The sequence below is a fragment of the Watersipora subatra genome, chromosome 7, assembly GCF_963576615.1.
Source record: "Watersipora subatra chromosome 7, tzWatSuba1.1, whole genome shotgun sequence".
In the NCBI taxonomy this organism is placed as follows: domain Eukaryota; kingdom Metazoa; phylum Bryozoa; class Gymnolaemata; order Cheilostomatida; family Watersiporidae; genus Watersipora; species Watersipora subatra.
This window is the reverse complement of record NC_088714.1, coordinates 43,354,191-43,373,635: the sequence shown is the minus strand read 5'-3', so window position 1 is coordinate 43,373,635 and position 19,445 is coordinate 43,354,191. Positions and strand designations below refer to the sequence as shown.

The following is a 19,445-nucleotide window of genomic DNA, read 5'->3' as shown; positions in this document are numbered from 1 at the left end:
TCTTACAAACTTCCCACTGCTCATTCTGAAGGGTCAAATCATAAGCATGGGCCTGTGGGCATTGAATGTGCATGAGTAGAATGACTTTGTGACATTGTTTACACTTCTCTACATTTTTCATAGCTGCATTGTCGGGGTCATAATGCACAAAAAACTTTATTTGTTCATACATTTTACAAAATTGGATTAAACTCATGTAATCCAATGGGGCTCTTTGTCCTAACGTACTATCCAATACAAACTGCTGCATTGGCTCGGGAACTCCTGACATTATGGTGTCAAAAATGAGTTGATCCTGTACTACGGTGGGCAAGTAATACAAATCTCTTACCTCAAATTCTACTCTCAAGCCAAATTCTCCTACTGATTCATTTTTTTCTAGACAAAGTTTTGCCAGATTGGCTGTTCTAAGAGGATGGTAGAAATTGAACTTTTGGTCAAGTGCAATTATGAGATTTTCAAATGTCCTATTTGACAACTGTTTGAGAACTTCGATGTAGAAAGTTTTTGCTAGACCAACTAAACAATGGTAAAAGCAGAAAACCCTTTGATGATCAGAAAGAAACAAAGCATTAGCACTTGTGAGAAATTCCAATTTTGTTTGATACCAATTATCTGTTGGCTCAAAAGAGAATGGTCTAACATAGTACCCACTATTTCTGCATGAAAACAAATGTTGGTAGTCATTACAGACTGTAGCCATATTTGCTGTCAAAGACAGACAATACAATATGAAACACTAACCTGTACTCTCCCGGCAAACAAAAAAATGTGCGTCCTCGCACGCAACAGCCTCGCCACAATCGACAAAGAATGCTCAGCGAGAATTAGATAGGGGCGTGTACTCCACCAGGCAAGCAAACGGCTTGCCAATAGCTTGGCAACGAGCTGGAGAAGGTCCGGCGCCTCCACCAAATGTTGTAGCTTATTTTGTTGTAAATGAGCTATCTACCTTCACTATTAGTATGAGTCCAAATCTCCTTATATACGGATAGTCTTCACTCCAGTTGTGTTTGTCGTTAGGTGCAGAGGACTTTGGTTAGCTGGTGCTATAGTGTTATTCACCGTCTATGTGAGTGTCGATGCCGATAGGTGGGAGGTAGTCTAGTGATGGTCAGGTTACGGTTCTACAACAAGGCTAATCCAATGCTATAGTTCATGTAACGATGCCTCATGTATACACTACTGTACGTACACCTCCAACCAACCCTCTAAAGACTGGGTTGGGGTTATATTAGAAGTCTAGACGTAAGATATTATGATATAATATACATGTTGATCGATCAACTATTAGTATACAATTAAATGATGTTGCTTCCTTAGTTGCTAGACATGGAATGAATATAACTATAAAGCTACTTCTATATAAATGGATAGACTGAATAGGAGTTGTGTTCCTACTATAGTGTTGCTATGGACTGAGTAAGTAATTCCCAACTCAACAATCAAATGGTAAGAATATTGTACACGTATGCAGCATGTAAACAATGGTTGTTGATGCATACTTGTTTCCGTTAGTGGGAGATAATATATGCTGTAGGAATGTATTGTAACTGCTAAGTTTCCTAACTATTAACTAATCTCTTGACATTTACGTTTGTGGGAACATTGCTAATATACAGCTATTTCAAAAACATGATTTTCAGCTATAACAGTATGAATAGCGGTTAGCGTAGAATGTAAGCAAGAAGTGGTTAATGTAACCAGTATTTAAAACAAAAAGTAGTTAACAACAGGTGATATGCTATGATCATCACAATTTCCTTTGAGCTCGTAATCAAAATTCACTTAACCAACAGAAAAATCCGCCCACTATCTCGGGGTCTTCTCTCCTTGACCAAACCTTGGTCAGAGTCGTCTCTATCGTTATCTACATCATAAGCATAAACCCTATAACATAGTCTCTATTACATAAACCTTCCTGGAATGAATTATTTATGTTGTACTGTGTATACTTTTATATTATATATACTGTACATGTATATTGTATAATGGATAAGTGGTCAGGCCTACTGCTAACAGTTGCTCTACGCTCTAAAAGGTGCAGAGTGTTATAACTAAACGGAGTGTTGAAATAGGTTAAGGTTACTTTTGTTTCCAGATTGGTATTTTTCAATTAGACAGCTGTGTGTTTGCTGTCGTCAATTGGACAATTATGCGTTTGCTGTCATCAACTAGTCAAGGGTGTGTTTGCTGTCATCAACTAGACAATGGCGTGTTTGCTGTCATCAATTCGACAAATGTGTGTTTGCAGTCACCAACTAGACAATTGTGTGTTTGCAGCCATCAACTAGACACTGATGTGTTTGCTGTCTTCAACTAGATAATGGTGTATCTGATGTCGCCAGCTAGACAAAGGCGTGTTTGCAATCATCAACCAGACAATGGTGTGTTTGATGTCATCAACTAGACAATTGTGAGTGCTCATCTGCGGTGGCCAAGAGCAGCAAATCTTTTGATGTCATCAGAAAATGGCATGTGCTAATGTGGTTTCAATGCCATTGCTAATATACCTTAATAGAATGTTCGCATGTGTTAAACCTATTTTATGACCACATGAACAACCTACAACACTTGTACCCCTCTACAGCATCATAGTATGGAACAACCTATAAAACTTGTACCCCTCTACAGCATCATAGTATGGAACAACCTATAACACTTGTACCCCTCTACAGCATCATACTATGGAACAACCTATAACACATGTACCCCTCTACAGCATCATAGTATGGAACAACCTATTGTAGTGTATCAGGGTCATAAGCATGCCACCTGAATCATACTGTCAACAATTGCAATAATGTGGCAATATGTTTGTTTCTTGGTGCTGTTGTCTTTGCACCTGAAATCGTCACTATGGTGAATCATCGATGACTTGCATACACATATATATTGCTTGTAATGTAAAAATAAAACAGTCTTGAATTAGCCAGCCACCAGAAGTCTTGATACACTAAATTGGCCACGAGGATGCCAGATAATAAAGCCATGGCTAATTTGCCAGAATTTGACAACTCTACGAGTGTTGAGTCATATTTGGAGCGGTTGGAGATATATTTTGCTGTGAACAAGGTTACGGGAGACTCTCGTCAGCACATGCTGCTCATGGGCTTGAAAGGCTATCAATACGATACAATACGAGATCTGGCAGCCCCACAGAAGCCTAAGGATTTGACATACAGTGGCCTAGTTGACCTTGTATGCAAGCACTTTGGTACGTCAAAGCACTGGCTGGTGGAACGACTTTCATTCAGAGAGATGAGACAGAATTCGGGTGAGAATCTCAATGAATATGTCAGCCGCTTGAAAAGGACAGCTTGCCAATGTGAGTTTGCCAGTAGTCTGGACGTCAACCTAGTGGAACAATTTCTACGTGGCATGCGGGACACAATGCTGAGGTCAAAGCTGATCGCACTTGAGGAATCAAAGCTAACTGATATTACTGTGTTATTACAAGAAGCAAATGCCAAGGTCGCTATAGAGCAGATTACACTTCCAGATGTGAAATCTGAAATGAATGCAGTCAACAGGAATTGTTTCAGCAAGGGACAAGCAATCTGTGGTGATTGTGGTTTAGAGCAACGGATTAACCACAAGTGCCCAGCAAAAGGGCGCACATGTTTTAAATGTGGGGGCAACGGTCATTTAGCAAAAGCCCCTGCCTGCCCAAAGAATAACATCAGAGCTGTTGAGAAGGCACAGAAATTATTTGACTACGAGGACGACGATTCCCTGTTTTAAGTCAGTCAGCTTAGCCAGTAAATCTACTAGTCAGTTAGCCAGTCAGCACTGTTTGCTCAATTTTGAAATGTGACGTTATTCAGCCATTCACTGTGTGTGATGTCTCTCTGCTATCTACTGTGTGTAGTGCTTCTAGTTTAGTCCAGCCAGAATTTGAGTTAGTACTGTGTGAACTTCTCAACCGATCTTGCATTTGTTTCATGTGAATATTTTTGTTTTTGGAAGAAAAGGAAGGAATATGTTTATATGTTTATTGAATTGTCAAAGATTGTCATATCCTCTTTTGTAGCTTATGTACCTTATTACGTAAGCTTTCAATTTTGTAAAATTGGTAAGGGATGTAGTGTATCAGGGTCATAAGCATGCCACCTGAATCATACTGTCAACAATTGCAATAATGTGGCAATATGTTTGTTTCTTGGTGCTGTTGTCTTTGCACCTGAAATCGTCACTATGGTGAATCATTGATGACTTGCATACACATATATATTGCTTGTAATGTAAAAATAAAACAGTCTTGAATTAGCCAGCCACCAGAAGTCTTGATACACTAAACCTATAACACTTGTACCCCTCTACAGCATCATACTATGGAACAACCTATAACACTTGCACCCCTCTACAGCATGGTAGTATGGATTTTTTGGCCAACTAGTCAGCATCCCGGCATGATAAATTTTGTTGGTATGTGATTAGTACCTACGATAAAGTACCATCGTAATGATAGCATTTTTTAAGCGTTGCATCTGACGGAAAGTTGGACAACAAGGTTTTATAAGTTAACAGGAAATGAAGAGTGCTTTCACAGCCGAGAGTATTGCGGTTTGTCTATAAAACAACGTGATTAACACCGAAAATGCTACAAACCGCTGAATTAAATACTGTAGTCATCTAGCTAAACTCCTCTAGCTGTTAATCAGGTGTTACGATTGATCTCCGAATTATTCACTATGAACACCAAAATCTATGAGAGTCCTGTAAATCAATCGACAGCCTTACAAATACATATCTTAGTTCAAAACACTCGATACAATGTAAAATTTAGCAACTAAACTTGTGTATCAAATAGCTAAATATAAATAATTTTTTAAGCAGTATTGCCAACTATTGTTACTAGCTGGTGTTTACTTATAGATTGCATTAAAAAGCAGTAAAATAACACCAACGCTTGAAACATATAATTTATTTAAAATGTAAGACTCTTATAAATACTTATATTACAAGAATCATGTAAGATAGTTTGAGGACTTGAACATTTGAAAAATCAACAAAAAACCTGGAGAAGACAATCTTGTTTATTATGGCTGTAGCAATAGTAAAATGTACTACAGCCTTTTTGATGATTCATTCTAATTTATAATTGACTGTAAATCAGAATAAACAAATAATATATTAATAATATTTATGATAGATACCGGAAAATACACGAAACCAGATAGTACCTGAGAAAAACATGCTATATGGCAAAATGGAAAGCATAGCACGTGGTCTTATTTCATATTAGCACTTTGCATAAACATGAATAGCCTAACTTGCAAGCCTTAATGGATGGGAATGGTCTTTTTCCCCATTATTCCAATAAGCTAAAACAATGTGAACTAGAGATCATCAAGCCTTTGTTGCACAGAGTGAAGATTTTGTGTGGCAGCAACAATAGCTTGCTGCTGCAACTGAAGCAAGAACCGCAGAAAACTTATGGCAGCATCCAACTTCTGTTCCTCTTCGGTCAGCCCAGCAAACTCCACCTGAAGGGTATAAGTACATCTTTAACATTTAAATACCAACTTACTCAACTTTGAATTTTCAAGTGTTTGTAAACTTTAAATATTAAACGCATATAACCGTACATGTATATACGACAGGAGAATATGGTGCCAATAATATATTCTACTATACAACAATTGTCTCCACCTCCACCATGATCTAGAGTCTAGACTGTCCACTGTAATAACAGTAGTCTCCACCTACACCATGATCTAGGTTGTCTACTGTAGTAATAATAGTCTCCGCCTACACCATGATCTAGGTTGTCCACTGTAAAAACAGTAGTCTCTACCTACACCATGATCTAAGTTGTCTACTGTAGTAATAATAGTCTCCGCCTACACCATGATCTAGGCTGCCAACTGTAGCAACAATAGTCTTCACCTACACTATCATCTAGACTGCTGACTAATGATTATACACACTAATGAAACACATAGTTATTGAGTAGATGATGTACAGAATAGACAAAAATATTTGCCGATGAAACCAGCCTTAATATGGATGCGAGATCAATGTTATATTAATGATCTTTATAAACATTATTGGCTTATTAATTGTTTAATATGAATCCTCAACAAGTTGTGGTATTAATAGGGTGAGTGTATTTACTTGAACTCCAATATGAAGTCAAGATTAACTATCAATGACAACTTTATTTGGAATCAAGGTTATCTAAAATGACTACTTATGTCGAGTCAAGGTTAACTATCAATGACAACTTGTTTGGAGTCAAGGTTATCTAAAATGACTACTTACATCGAGTCAAGGTTAACTATCAATGACAACTTTATTTGGAATCAAGGTTATCTAAAATGACTACTTATGTCGAGTCAAGGTTAACTATCAATGACAACTTGTTTGGAGTCAAGGTTATCTAAAACGACTACTTATATCGAGTCAACATTATCTAACAATAAATAGAATCAGCCAGTTGCAAATGGCAGATAAATCTAGGTTCATGAAAAGAGCTAAACAAAAAGAGGATTTATAGTTTTCAATAAATCTAATCAACTAAATATTACCTTGAAATTTTTCATGAATTTATAACCATCTATAATTGACACTACCAACATTCACACATCTATCAAAGCTGAGAATAAATTTGCCCGCTATTTAAGTTGCTTGTGTTATCCGTTGAAGACAAATCTCGAGTAAAAATAACTTGCACTGAGACAAATAAAATCTGAACCAAACCACAATTTTAGCCAATCAAAGATGCAACAGTTTTTCCTGATGACTGACATGTTCAGTTAAACGTGACACCTGTACCTATTGGCTATGTGCTAGCAATGCAAATGACCTCTTACTCATTTACATGTCACATGATCTCATCAACAGCTTGTGTCCCCATTATTTTTACAGCATGGCAGAGGGTTTTGTCTTTCAACTATGACCAACTAAAGCAAACCATAGGTCTGCAACCACAGGCAATTACTTCATAGCTTACTTCTAGCTGATGAGCAACTTGATGATCTACTGACTCCAGCTCTTCCAACAATGCTTCCACTTGAGCCATTTGTGTTTGTATGACGATTACCTGCTCATTTTGTAAAGTCACTTCCTGTTCGTAGACTGTATACCTAAACATCCAATAGAACACAGTATATTAGGCTGAAGTAGATGGTGTAACACACGTTGACATCTCTGAAAAATCACAGAACTGAGAAAAACATCATCAAAAAAACAATGCTGGATTGGGTTGTGTTCTCTAATTACTATGTTTTTGAACGGTGAAAGCAACTCACCTATTCTCTCCTCCTTACCATAATGATTATGGTAGGAATAAAAAAGTCATTTTAGATAAAAGATAAAGCAGTGAAGAATGTAACAAACAATTACCTCCATGATTCCATTGTAAACTTAAGTTCTATCAAACATGCCCTGTTCTCAGAGAAAAGCAGCTATGATATTCATACTGATCACCATTGAATCATCACTACGAAATGGCTAGCAGAGTCATAGAGTTATCTCATCATGTTACTAATACTAGTCATAGAGTTATCTCATCATATTACTAATACTAGTTACTAAACTACCTCTGCGGTACTGCTAACGAAGTCATGGCATTACCTCTGTAGTAGAGCTAACACTAGCTGAAATCTCGACGTTGAAAGGATTAAAAACAGGTTTACGCATAAACAATTTACTTTTGATCGACTAAGTTTCTTTACCCAATGAGTTTGAGTAACTTAAGCTAGTTTAAATCTTTTTTATACTAAGAGCCGTGTCCATCCCTCTGAACCCAGAGCCGTGTCCATCCCTCTGAACCCAGAGCCATGTCCATCCCTCTGAACCCAGAGCCATGTCCATCCCTCTGAACCCAGAGCCGTGTCCATCCCTCTGAACCCAGAGCCGTGTCCATCCCTCTGAACCCAGAGCCGTGTCCATCCCTCTGAACCCAGAGCCATGTCCATCCCTCTGAACCCAGAGCCGTGTCCATCCCTCTGAACCCAGAGCCATGTCCATCCCTCTGAACCCAGAGCTGTGTCCATCCCTCTGAACCCAGAGCCATGTCCATCCCTCTGAACCCAGAGCCGTGTCCATCCCTCTGAACCCAGAGCCATGTCCATCCCTCTGAACCCAGAGCCATGTCCATCCCTCTGAACCCAGAGCCATGTCCATCCCTCTGAACCCAGAGCCGTGTCCATCCCTCTGAACCCAGAGCCATGTCCATCCCTCTGAACCCAGAGCCGTGTCCATCCCTCTGAACCCAGAGCCGTGTCCATCCCTCTGAACCCAGAGCCGTGTCCATCCCTCTGAACCCAGAGCCATGTCCATCCCTCTGAACCCAGAGCCATGTCCATCCCTCTGAACCCAGAGCCGTGTCCATCCCTCTGAACCCAGAGCCATGTCCATCCCTCTGAACCCAGAGCCGAGTCCATCCCTCTGAACCCAGAGCCATGTCCATCCCTCTGAACCCAGAGCCGTGTCCATCCCTCTGAACCCAGAGCCATGTCCATCCCTCTGAACCCAGAGCCGTGTCCATCCCTCTGAACCCAGAGCCATGTCCATCCCTCTGAACCCAGAGCCATGTCCATCCCTCTGAACCCAGAGCCATGTCCATCCCTCTGAACCCAGAGCCATGTCCATCCCTCTGAACCCAGAGCCATGTCCATCCCTCTGAACCCAGAGCCATGTCCATCCCTCTGAACCCAGAGCCATGTCCATCCCTCTGAACCCAGAGCCATGTCCATCCCTCTGAACCCAGAGCCGTGTCCATCCCTCTGAACCCAGCGATAAGTAAAAATATCGCGTCATGATCTCTCACACAATTTTGATATTCAGTTGTGCCAGCTGAAGCATATCATTTTAATCTTTTAATCATTTGGCAACATTTTAAACCCCTTTCAATCATTTGGGATTAAAGATTGGCAGGTGTAATAAGTATGATGTGCACAATTATTCCATAGTATGGTCAGTTGAACATGCTGTGTAATGGATAGCACATCCATCTGCAGAGCTGGAGGTTGCGAGCTCAATTCCAAAGGAAAAATAGATTTTTCAGTCCTATAGCTTTGTCGCTATAACCATACACGGACAGACAGACAAACAAACACTGACATTTACAAAATGTAGATTTGTCATAGAGCTATTTCTGCTGGATGGCAAGCAATAGTCATAGAGTGATCTCTATACAATGCATACATCGGAGTATGTAAGATCTGTAGTATAGATATGACTAGCAAGAACTAAAATATTCTGCCGCCATAGCATTAGTCATAGACTTTCGTATATGAAAACAATAAAGGTAATTCCATCAGTAGAAATTTAAATGCAACATTTAATAATATTCAAAGCAATAAAATTGGTTGACACTGTAGAAAGAATGATAGAACAAATTATTGGAAGTTCAACAGACCTTTGTCTTAGTGAATCGAATATCTCCCTGGGTACTAGACAGCCAGCGTTGTGCAGTGATGTCAAATTTTCCAAAGCTTGAGCCAAAATTGAAGAGTAGAACTCGATGGGAAGGAGATCAGCCTGCTCCCTGAGTTCTTTCATTCCCTCATCTATCTCCTTCAGAAACTACATTGGGAATAACAACAGAGTCATGAGAAACTAAGGCTCTAAATATAAACAAATTTGAAATGACAAAATATGGGACAAATTCAATGCGCTAAGTTGTTAGCAAAAATATCATGTTTAAAAGCAACGCACAGTGTATCCTTTCATATTGAGTGTTTCATATAGCTTTGTCTGAGAATGGTTTGGCTTTATGCAACACAATGTTCCTATGATAAGACAAAGTTTATTCTGAAAATCAACTTTGTCCCATGTACTAGCTGCACTGATACACTGTTAAATGCTCCTTTTTTATTCTTTGTAGACAATGCCTCTATCCTTAGCAAAGCTCTACTGCCTTAAGATGTTGCACTTGCAATGCCATCTAAAAGAAAATTTGCAAAAAAATTATTTCATCTTTGGGTTCACACACTACAGGCATTTACAAGCCATAAAAATACTGACCTCCAATTTAGACAGTATCTCATAATAGAGTTCATCGCTATCCACATACAACTGTGCTGCTTGCCCGTGAGCTTTCCCTGTGGTATTACTGATATCATCAGCATACCTGGCTAGCAAAAGACTGACATTTCTCACTGTAGCTATTACATTGAGAAATGTTGTGATGTCATCGCCCACCTCTACAAATTAAACATAAATTGTTGTGTGCCGTTAATGTGTATTAATTTTAATGCTAACAGAACTCCTTTGCAATATCTGTTTAACCAAATTCATACATCTGTTATGTATAATCTAAAAATTATCAGCGCCTCTTAGGCAGTGAACACACCTGCTAGCCTTGCCAGCGAGCACACCTGCTCGCCTTGCCAGTGAGCACACCTGCTAGCCTTGCCAGTGAGCACACCTGCTAGCCTTGCCAGTGAGTACACCTACTAGCCTTGCTAGTGAGCAGACCTGCTAGACTTGCCATTGTGCACACCTAAGAGCCTTGTCAGTGAGCACACATGCAAACATCGTCAGTGAGCACACCTGTTATCCTTTTTAGTAAACATACCTGCAAGCCTTCCTAAAAAATGCACCTGCCTGCTAGCTTAGCCCGTAAACATACCTGCTAACCAGCCAGGTCGATGGACATACACACTAGCCTTATCAGTGAACACAACTGCTAGGTCTGCCAGTGAAAATACCTGCAAGCCCGGCCTGTAAGCGATCAGCCAGCTTCACCAGATCAGCCACCATCTTGTCAGCATCCTCCATAACGCTAACAGCTGCCAGACTCTCTCTGTAAAATAGCTCTATGACAGACAGGTGATCTTGTATTTTCATCTCGAGTGCATCTGTGTCATTGTACATCTGCTCTGTTGCCCTCGCGTAAACTGCAAAGATCACCAATAGTCAGAAAGATAGAGTTGATGAGCCCAAAGCTTTGTCAGCAATTCACCAGTGCTAAATAAGTCAACAGGCTGCATAGCATTGAGTTCAACTAGAAACATTTTGACAAACTGACGTATCATGGTATAGGAGACCTATTCTTCGCATTTGAAGTTGCGCATTTCAGAGTAAATAATTATAGATACTCTATGCTAGAAAAGTCTGAATCTAAATATGCTAATCTCGGTATTTACATACAGCTCATGGATAACCTCCAGCCAATCTAAACACATTACTAAGCCTGACTTATATAACATAGAATTGAAATGTGAATATTCTATAACTTGAATAGACATGTGAACATTTTATGACATGGATAGACATGTGAATATTCTATGACATAGATAGACATGTGAATATTTTATGACATAGATAGACATGTGAGTATTCTATGACATGGATAGACATGTGGATATTCCATGACATAAATAGATATGTGAATATTCTATGACATGGATAGACATGTGGATATTCTATGCCATGGGTAAACATAAGAATACTCTATGACATAGACAGGAAATGTGGACACTTACATATTGAATGCACACTGTTATCACATGCTAGTTTACCTGTGTATTGGTCAGAAAGCTCAATGAGGCTGCCTTTATTAGAATTTGTCAGATTAGCCAAGATATCTGATTGATATCTCAGGTTGAAAGTTTCATTGATCAGCTCGCTCAGATCTCTCATTGGTTTGTCATTCAAGTATGCTGTTAATGATTGGTTGATATTTTTAATCGCAGTTTCCATGCTCTCAATACGCTGTATGAATGTTTGAAGTCTGTCATCCATCTACAGGAATGCAATGCGTAATAAGAGTCATGATAGCATTGCTTTGAGCTAGGAGTTGATGTGAGCACGTCTGTAAGCCTACTCATACTTGGCTTGAGGAAGTATGAATTATCACTTCATATCAGAACTAAAACTGGAATAAGCCAGCTTTTAAACCAAACATAACGCACGGCCCAACTGTTGTTTTTACAAATGGCGAGTTCTCTAATAAGTCCTAAGCACAGTTTTAAATAGCAAATAAAAACTGATCCAAACAGTATTATAGAGGCAGAGGGTTTACTGTTTAAAGTTTTTCACTGACAATTAGGTGTATGGAAAACAACTGCGTGAGCAGGTATGTCAAAGGTCATTTACTGTTAATCTTCAAAAATAAAGGTGCCCTTGGCACAACCTACTCATCCAACCCTCCCTAGATCATAGCCAGTATTATCCTACTGACCTGAAGTGTGTCTGACTCCAAGACAGCAAATATGGCAGTCGTATTTATTTGAATACTGTCGATGATGTCTAAAGACTCCGTCAAATTGACTTTCATAATATTCATCATGAAGAGCTTCCTGTCTAAATAATTGATGAAATTAAAATGCTAATCTAGTAGAAATGGTAGAAATTGTTTAGCGAATGGGATTTTCTGTGAGATATGCAAAGAAAATCAAAATAGTTGAAGCTAATTTGGTCTTGCCTCCAGTTACATTCCCAGAAAACTGCGTAAACCTAACAGGTCCAGCTTTTAACATTTTTATGCGAACAACTTACCGATGTTCAATTGGATTTGTCTCAATTTATTCCAGTCTTCCTCCATCTTTTTTGTCTCAAGCTGGGAAGTGTTGAAAACAGCTTCAATAGACATCAACTTCTTTTCTTGCAAATGAAGACTTTGATTGGCCAAATCAAATTCTAAATCTACAAAAATGTAAGATAACTCCAAGTTTGACACTTAACATGATACGCAGTTTAAAAACTGTTGTTTTGAGGAAACGTGATCGGCAATCGACAAACGTTCACAAACATATCTTTCAATTTGCGATTTTGTACACAAATGCCTGTCCAGAGTTTCCGCTTCATGCTTCGAAAAAATATACCAAAGTGCGAGCTGCTGTTGACTTCCTGGCAAGATCTTAACTATAACAGTATAATCTGACAAGTTTTTGTCAGTGCCACAGACATGCACCCGTTTAGATGTTAAAATAACTCAAGACCACCTTTTAGTTGGTTGGAATCATTATGCAAGCGCTCTCCAAGCCAACCGGCAAGTGAGTCATACTGGGTGAGTGTATGGTTAGCTAAAACAAGAGAGCTGTTCCAGTCATTCAAAATCCTTGTAATATAAGAAGTAGATGCGTTGATAACGAGCCTCTCTAGATCTGAGAGTCTGTCAGCGAAGTCGGGTGTCTCCTCAGCCAGGGAAAGAAGCTAAAAATATAATGAGAGAACAGCTTCTGATAATATTACGGACGTCATGCAGCCAGCCGAACAACTGGAATTGAAAGATCATACATAGTTGGCGACTGAAGGCTAAACACATCCAAGTTCAACATGAGCAGAGGCTATGAACATTACTTGCAAAGGCGAGCTTATGATTGAAATAAACTTGGAGAGACTAATTTCATCCTGGCAACAGAAATGATCTGCACATATCAGGATTGTTAAGGGTTTGAAGTTGGGCATCAAGGCAATGCACCAAGCAATCAGTTGATAGGAAACGACATATTTTATGCGTAAATAAAACTATGATATTTATTATAAATACAACTTTTGAATGCTGCTATGAATTTCACAGAGAGCTCTGATTCACTTGAAAAATATCACGGATTGTAGAATATCAAGAACCACATGAGATACTCTTAATACAAGTTATAGAGCAACGAGACATGCAAATCAAACTAATAGAATAAGTCGTAAGATGAGTTGCTCGCAGCCACATAATGTACTAAATTATAAGACGCTAATCTTGTAATCTTAAAACTGTTGCACTGAAAAAATGACATGAGTGGCGATTAAAGCGTTTCATAAAAGGTCACTTTTTATGAGTGTTGAACTCGTGAAGTTCAAAGCACTAGACCGACGCACTGCCACTTGCACCACTCAATCACATTCCAAAGTCATGTACTAATCTTGAGTATAATAAAGTCATAAAGCATAATAATAATCTTGTTAACAAATTCTTTCATGAGGGAAGTGTTATAAGAGCCGACACTCACTCAGGCTTTTTGAATGTGTAAAAATAGGTCTACTTTAAGTTACGCTATGATGAACTGGCAACCTAAGAACTTTCATTTCTTGTATAAATGTGCCACAATCTACCTCAGAAACTCAAGAATCTGTCTTCGCATGCGTTATGTACAATTGTCCTCAGTGAACCCGCCCAAGAATTTTTGTCATGAAAGAATTTGCGTTGAAAATGAAAAACAATCCTGATCATCGCCAGACTTGACGTAAATAGAGTTATATAAACGTCAGATAGAACTATCTAGATTGATAGAAGTGTTTAGATATATAATAATTACTAGGAACTAACTAAAAGATAGGAGTCAACGAGTTGAGCAGTAAACCATTCCTTCTAGTCTCATAGCTATATGACCATTTGGAAATGCAAAATTATGGTAAGTACAAGCCTTCACCAGAGAAAGTATGATATAGAGCTAATGTTCACGATTCATAGCATTCTCCTAGCCTAAGTAGAGAATAACAATCAACCAGCTAAATGTGACATACCACATGTGTATCGTTACTATGTCTACCCCTACTCCTAACTATGATAGTACAAGTACTAATATTCACCAATCAACTAATATTTACCAAGTCAAATATTTACCAATCCATTTGAGCACATAACTATTAGAATATTTGCATGATTTTTTTAATATCTACATCAACCCTCAACTATGTAGTGCATGCATATGCCACACCTTAGAAGCAAAAGTAGATAACTCCGAAGTTAAAGCTTGAAGTAGATGACTGAAGGTAATGTTAAACTCGCTGGGTTGTGCAGCTATAACAGCGGAGTGAATAGAATAAAGCTTCTCAACTGAAATCTCCAGTCGGTAAATTTTACTCCCTGCTAGAGTGTAGCAATTAGAGCAGGCTGAAACAGAATAAAATTGTATTAAATCCAACACATTGCATTAAAATGAATATTAATATATTAATATAATATTAATATGACGAGGAACAAATGCATAAAAAACTCCAAAGATATATCCGTATTTAGGGCTAAAATGGAATCACACTTATTTATTTATAATGTTATAATTTATAGTGTTCCCTAAGCTCATTGTTGGCTTAACCTATCACACACCTGAAGAAGTGTGTGATAAATTTATTGCCATAAGCCCTAAACAAGGTATACACATGTGTTAAAAGCGATGTAAAAGCAGCATGCCACTTATGCAACAGTGAAACATACCACATGTGTAATAGTAAAACATACCACATGTGTAATAGTGAAACATACCACATGTGTACTAGTGGACTTACCACATGTGTAAGAGTAAACCTACCACGTGTGTAATAGTGAACCTACCACATGTGCAAAAGTTAAACATACCACATAAGCAATAGTAAAACATTCCACTTATACAATAGTGAAACATACCACTTATAAAATGGTAAAACATACCACTTATACAATAGTAAAACATACCACTTATAAAATAGTGAAACATACCACTTATAAAATAGTAAAACATACCACTTATACAATAGTAAAACATACCACTTATAAAATAGTAAAACATACCACTTATAAAATAGTAAAACATACCACTTATAAAATAGTGAAACATACCACTTATAAAATAGTGAAACATACCACTTATAAAATAGTAAAACATACCACTTATAAAATAGTAAAACATACCACTTATAAAATAGTGAAACATACCACTTATAAAATAGTAAAACATAACACTTAGAAAATAGTAAAACATACCACTTATACAATAGTAAAACATACCACTTATACAATAGTAAAACATACCACTTATACAATAGTAAAACAATTATTCCAGATGCAATGCAAGTATCAGTCTTCCATATCCGATGCCTTCATAGACAGTTGTCATCAATTAATTATTATTTATGGAGTATCCATATCCAATGCCTTCATAGACAGTTGTTATCAATTAATTATTATTTATAGAGTATCCATATCCAATGCCTTCATAGACAGTTGTTACCAATTAATTATTATTTATGGAGTATCCATATCCAATGCCTTCATAGACAGTTGTTATCAATTAATTATTATTTATGGAGTATCCATATCCAATGCCTTCAAAGACAGTTGTTACCAATTAATTATTATTTATAGAGTATCCATATCCAATGCCTTCATAGACAGTTGTTACCAATTAATTATTATTTATAGAGTATCCATATCCAATGCCTTCATAGACAGTTGTTACCAATTAATTATTATTTATAGAGTATCCATATCCAATGCCTTCATAGACAGTTGTTACCAATTAATTATTATTTATGGAGTATCCATAGCCAATGCCTTCATAGACAGTTGTTACCAATTAATTATTATTTATAGAGTATCCATATCCAATGCCTTCATAGACAGTTGTTATCAATTAATTATTACTTATGGAGTATCCATATCCAATGCCTTCATAGACAGTTGTTACCAATTAATTATTATTTATAGAGTATCTTTGATCAGTTTAGTTCATGCTAAAGCTGTCGCTCTACTGTCCCAGTTACAATCACTGCCTGTCATCTTATGCAACTGGTGCCATGTTTTGATACATTTTACAAATCAGCAGAGCTTTTAACAGGATTATAGCCGTTTATATTTCAGTATTACGCAAACAAAGATTTAGATTTTATAGTTTGTAGTTAATCCACAAATATCAGAAAAGCAATATTTATTAAGGTTAATATTAAGCTATGCAGATTAATACGAGGTCTTGTCTGACCAGCAGTGCAAACACCCAGCCAATTACACTTAAAAACATAAAATGAAATGCTGTCTAGAAAGTGATCCTCACTTACCTTCACAACCATCGCCGCTCATCATTCCAAACCCTAATTGACAGACTTCACACTTCCATCCTTCTACATTCTGTTTACAATGGCACCGGCCATTGTGCTCGTCACACGTTCCATTCAGAGCGCCAATTGTATTGCAGGAACATTCTAAAAATGAACAAAACAGAGGGTTTTGATGCCATTCTCCAGCTGATTACTGGGTTACATGTACGATTCAACATACCGTTTAAAGCGTAATAATGGTAAACGTTAAAAAATGAAAAAAAGTTCATTAATAATTTACCAAAAAATCTTCTAACTTGATTTATAAGCTTGACAGTTTGTCCTGTCAACTTACCAATACACTGCCCTAAAGCTGTCAAGCCCCAGTAACCATCCTCGCATTCGGAACAGTCTGTACCTGTCACATGGCTGTCACATGACTCACATCTGTCACCCGCTGTGCCAACTCGGCAATTCTGACACTTGCCTGAAGCATACAATATAATTAGTTAAAAACCCAAATTTCACATACAACGTTGAATTGCATCATTTGACTAACTTTGAGCATGTATATTTACTACAGATAGCCTACAATAACTAAACTTGATAAAGATATAAGTACATCTCATCAGTATTCTCATCTCTCACAGCACTATTTCACTCGAAATTCTAAATTCAACTTACCTCTATTTAAATCATCTTCCGCTGCTGGTCACAAAAGAACAATTTATCAAGAAGCTGTTTTATGGAACACTCTGCCTACCTCTATTACATACAAAACATGTTAGGTTTTAAGAGGAGGTTAAGGGCACGGTTATTGGGATAATTTATTAACTATAATGTTTAATTAATTTTTGCCTGTAATCTGCCACCTAGGTCCGCGCTAAATATTAGCTTTTGCTATCGTGCACATGACCTCATCATCACCTTCTCTGGATGCTCGTTGTCTAGTTGTCATTTCTTTTGTATATATTCATATATTATTGATGAAATAAAGCAAACAAACAAACATGTCCAACAACTGCCAAATAGGAAATTTTTGGGTGATTCTGTGAAAAGTTGCGAGTAGACAATTATGATAAAAAGCTAGCCAGCTAGCAAAGACTCAGCAGTTTAAAACATCCTTTAAGGTGGTGCATTGTGATGGTGCTATAAAACTTTTTCAAAGATGCAACATGAAATCAAGTATGAAGATGAATTTCAGCTAAACTGCACAACCAACTCATAAAGTGAGGCAAATGACAAATGCAAAAAATTTTAGAAAATGTAGGAGCGCGCAAAATAATTAATTTTGAAGTCTCTTATCAGAGTACAATAAATAATAAAATTATTGTACACAACTGTTAAGTTAAGCATTAACTGCTCATTGTTGCTTGATGCTCTTCTTAGGAATGTAAACAAAGTTATGAGTCAAAGATTTGTTACCATAAATTCAACATCTCATGTCATGAGTCACGAGTCATGAGCAGTTGGCTTTCGTAGAGAGAGGTTGTGCTTTTTTCCACTCTCTCACAGCTTTATGTTAAATAGCTAAACTTTATCACAGCAACTACTTTACTTAGCATTCTGCTTCAATTGGATTGCTGATTATATTATTCTTGGATATTCTGTACTGCAAGTGGAGGAAGCGAGGGTGGTGATATCTCTATGAGCCACCCTCGAATCGGGTAAGTGCCTAGTACACTTTCCGATATGGGACCTAAAAAGGGAGCAGCTAAATCGACAGAGAATAGTGATCAGGAAGCCGGTCCAAAGCTTATCGACATTGACGAAAAATTAAACCTAATTCTTACTAAGCTTGGTAATATCGAATTTCGTCTCAATTTAATTGAGAGCAAACAGTCCGATTTTGAAAAGTCTCTCAATCACGTTCATCAAGAAAATGAGGGCATTCAACTCAAGCAGAGAGATTTATCCAAATCCATAGTAGAAATAGAATCTAAAATCGGTAAACTGGAAGGCTTAGAGTCTCGAATTGAAGCAGCAGAGTATGCTGAAAGAGCAAAGTGTGTCGAGTTAAATGGGATTCCATATGATAAATCGGAAAATCTGAACCTTGCTTATCAGAAATTGCTAAGTTCCTTAAAATCTGATAAATTACCTACCACCATCGACAAGATATACCGCATTAGACAAAGCAAGCGCATCATCATAAAGTTCACCCAAACCAATCAGCGCAATGAGTTCTTCCAGCAATATCGAAAAAACATTCAATCCCTCTCAGCACTTGGTTTCAAAGAAACAGGAAGGATCTATATCAATGAAGTATTGAGTCGTGCTCAAAGCACACTTTTCTGGAAAACCCGGCAATTTAAAGTGGAATACAACTATAAATATGTGTGGACATCTAATCAAAGAATATATCTGCGTAAAACTCCTGACTCGGATGCCATCCCTATAAACTCTGAAGACGATTTAGAAACGCTAAAACTTCTTTAAATACTCCAGTGAACTTTTACTACTGAGCTTCCTGGCAAAATGGCAGATTCTGAATTGGATTTAGATCTAGATTGTCATGGATACTGTATTAATGATTTTTTGTTCAGCCAGAGTTTCTTCGCTGACAAACTTTCAATACTTAACGTGAACTGCCAGAGCCTTAGAAATAAATTTTTTTCTTTTTGAACAATTTCTGGCATGTTGTAATGTTCCTTTTGATGTTATTTGTGTAACAGAAACATGGTTGAATGATGACGAGACAAAATTTTTTGAAATTTCAAATTACACTTTTTCAGGTGCGCAACGTGCTACACGCGGAGGTGGAG

At 37.6% G+C, this 19,445-nt stretch overlaps 3 protein-coding genes across 3 annotated transcripts; 2 read left to right on the top strand and 1 right to left on the bottom strand.

Annotated features, from left to right (window-relative positions):
- Window positions 1-2,973: 2,973 nt before the first annotated feature.
- Window positions 2,974-3,744, top strand: LOC137400786 (uncharacterized). Its single transcript, XM_068087122.1, has one exon. The coding sequence runs from the start codon at window positions 2,974-2,976 to the stop codon at window positions 3,742-3,744; it is 771 nt and encodes a 256-aa protein (XP_067943223.1).
- Window positions 3,745-4,992: 1,248 nt separating this feature from the next.
- Window positions 4,993-11,636, bottom strand: LOC137400324 (uncharacterized). The gene is made up of 6 exons (XM_068086655.1): window positions 11,478-11,636; window positions 10,665-10,853; window positions 9,979-10,157; window positions 9,371-9,537; window positions 6,959-7,091; window positions 4,993-5,489 (listed from the first exon to the last, which is right to left on the bottom strand). The coding sequence occupies exons 1-6, from the start codon at window positions 11,596-11,598 to the stop codon at window positions 5,343-5,345; spliced, it is 936 nt and encodes a 311-aa protein (XP_067942756.1). The 5' UTR covers window positions 11,599-11,636; the 3' UTR covers window positions 4,993-5,342.
- A 6,736-nt stretch (window positions 11,637-18,372) lies between these two features.
- Window positions 18,373-19,119, top strand: LOC137400785 (uncharacterized). Its single transcript, XM_068087121.1, has one exon. The coding sequence runs from the start codon at window positions 18,373-18,375 to the stop codon at window positions 19,117-19,119; it is 747 nt and encodes a 248-aa protein (XP_067943222.1).
- The last annotated feature ends 326 nt before the right edge of the window (window positions 19,120-19,445 follow it).

What these genes read in the sequence shown, in the direction of transcription:
- LOC137400785 (XM_068087121.1), top strand. Translation starts at nt 18,373, where the DNA reads ATGGGACCTAAAAAGGGAGCAGCTAAATCGACAGAGAATAGTGATCAG.
- LOC137400324 (XM_068086655.1), bottom strand. Translation starts at nt 11,598, where the DNA reads ATGAGAGATCTGAGCGAGCTGATCAATGAAACTTTCAACCTGAGATAT. An exon ending in GCTTTCTGACCAATACACAG is followed by an intron (nt 10,854 to 11,477) that starts GTAAACTAGCAT and finishes TGATCTTTGCAG; the next exon opens with TTTACGCGAGGGCAACAGAG. An exon ending in AGATACTGTCTAAATTGGAG is followed by an intron (nt 9,538 to 9,978) that starts GTCAGTATTTTT and finishes TTCCCAATGTAG; the next exon opens with TTTCTGAAGGAGATAGATGA.
- LOC137400786 (XM_068087122.1), top strand. Translation starts at nt 2,974, where the DNA reads ATGCCAGATAATAAAGCCATGGCTAATTTGCCAGAATTTGACAACTCT.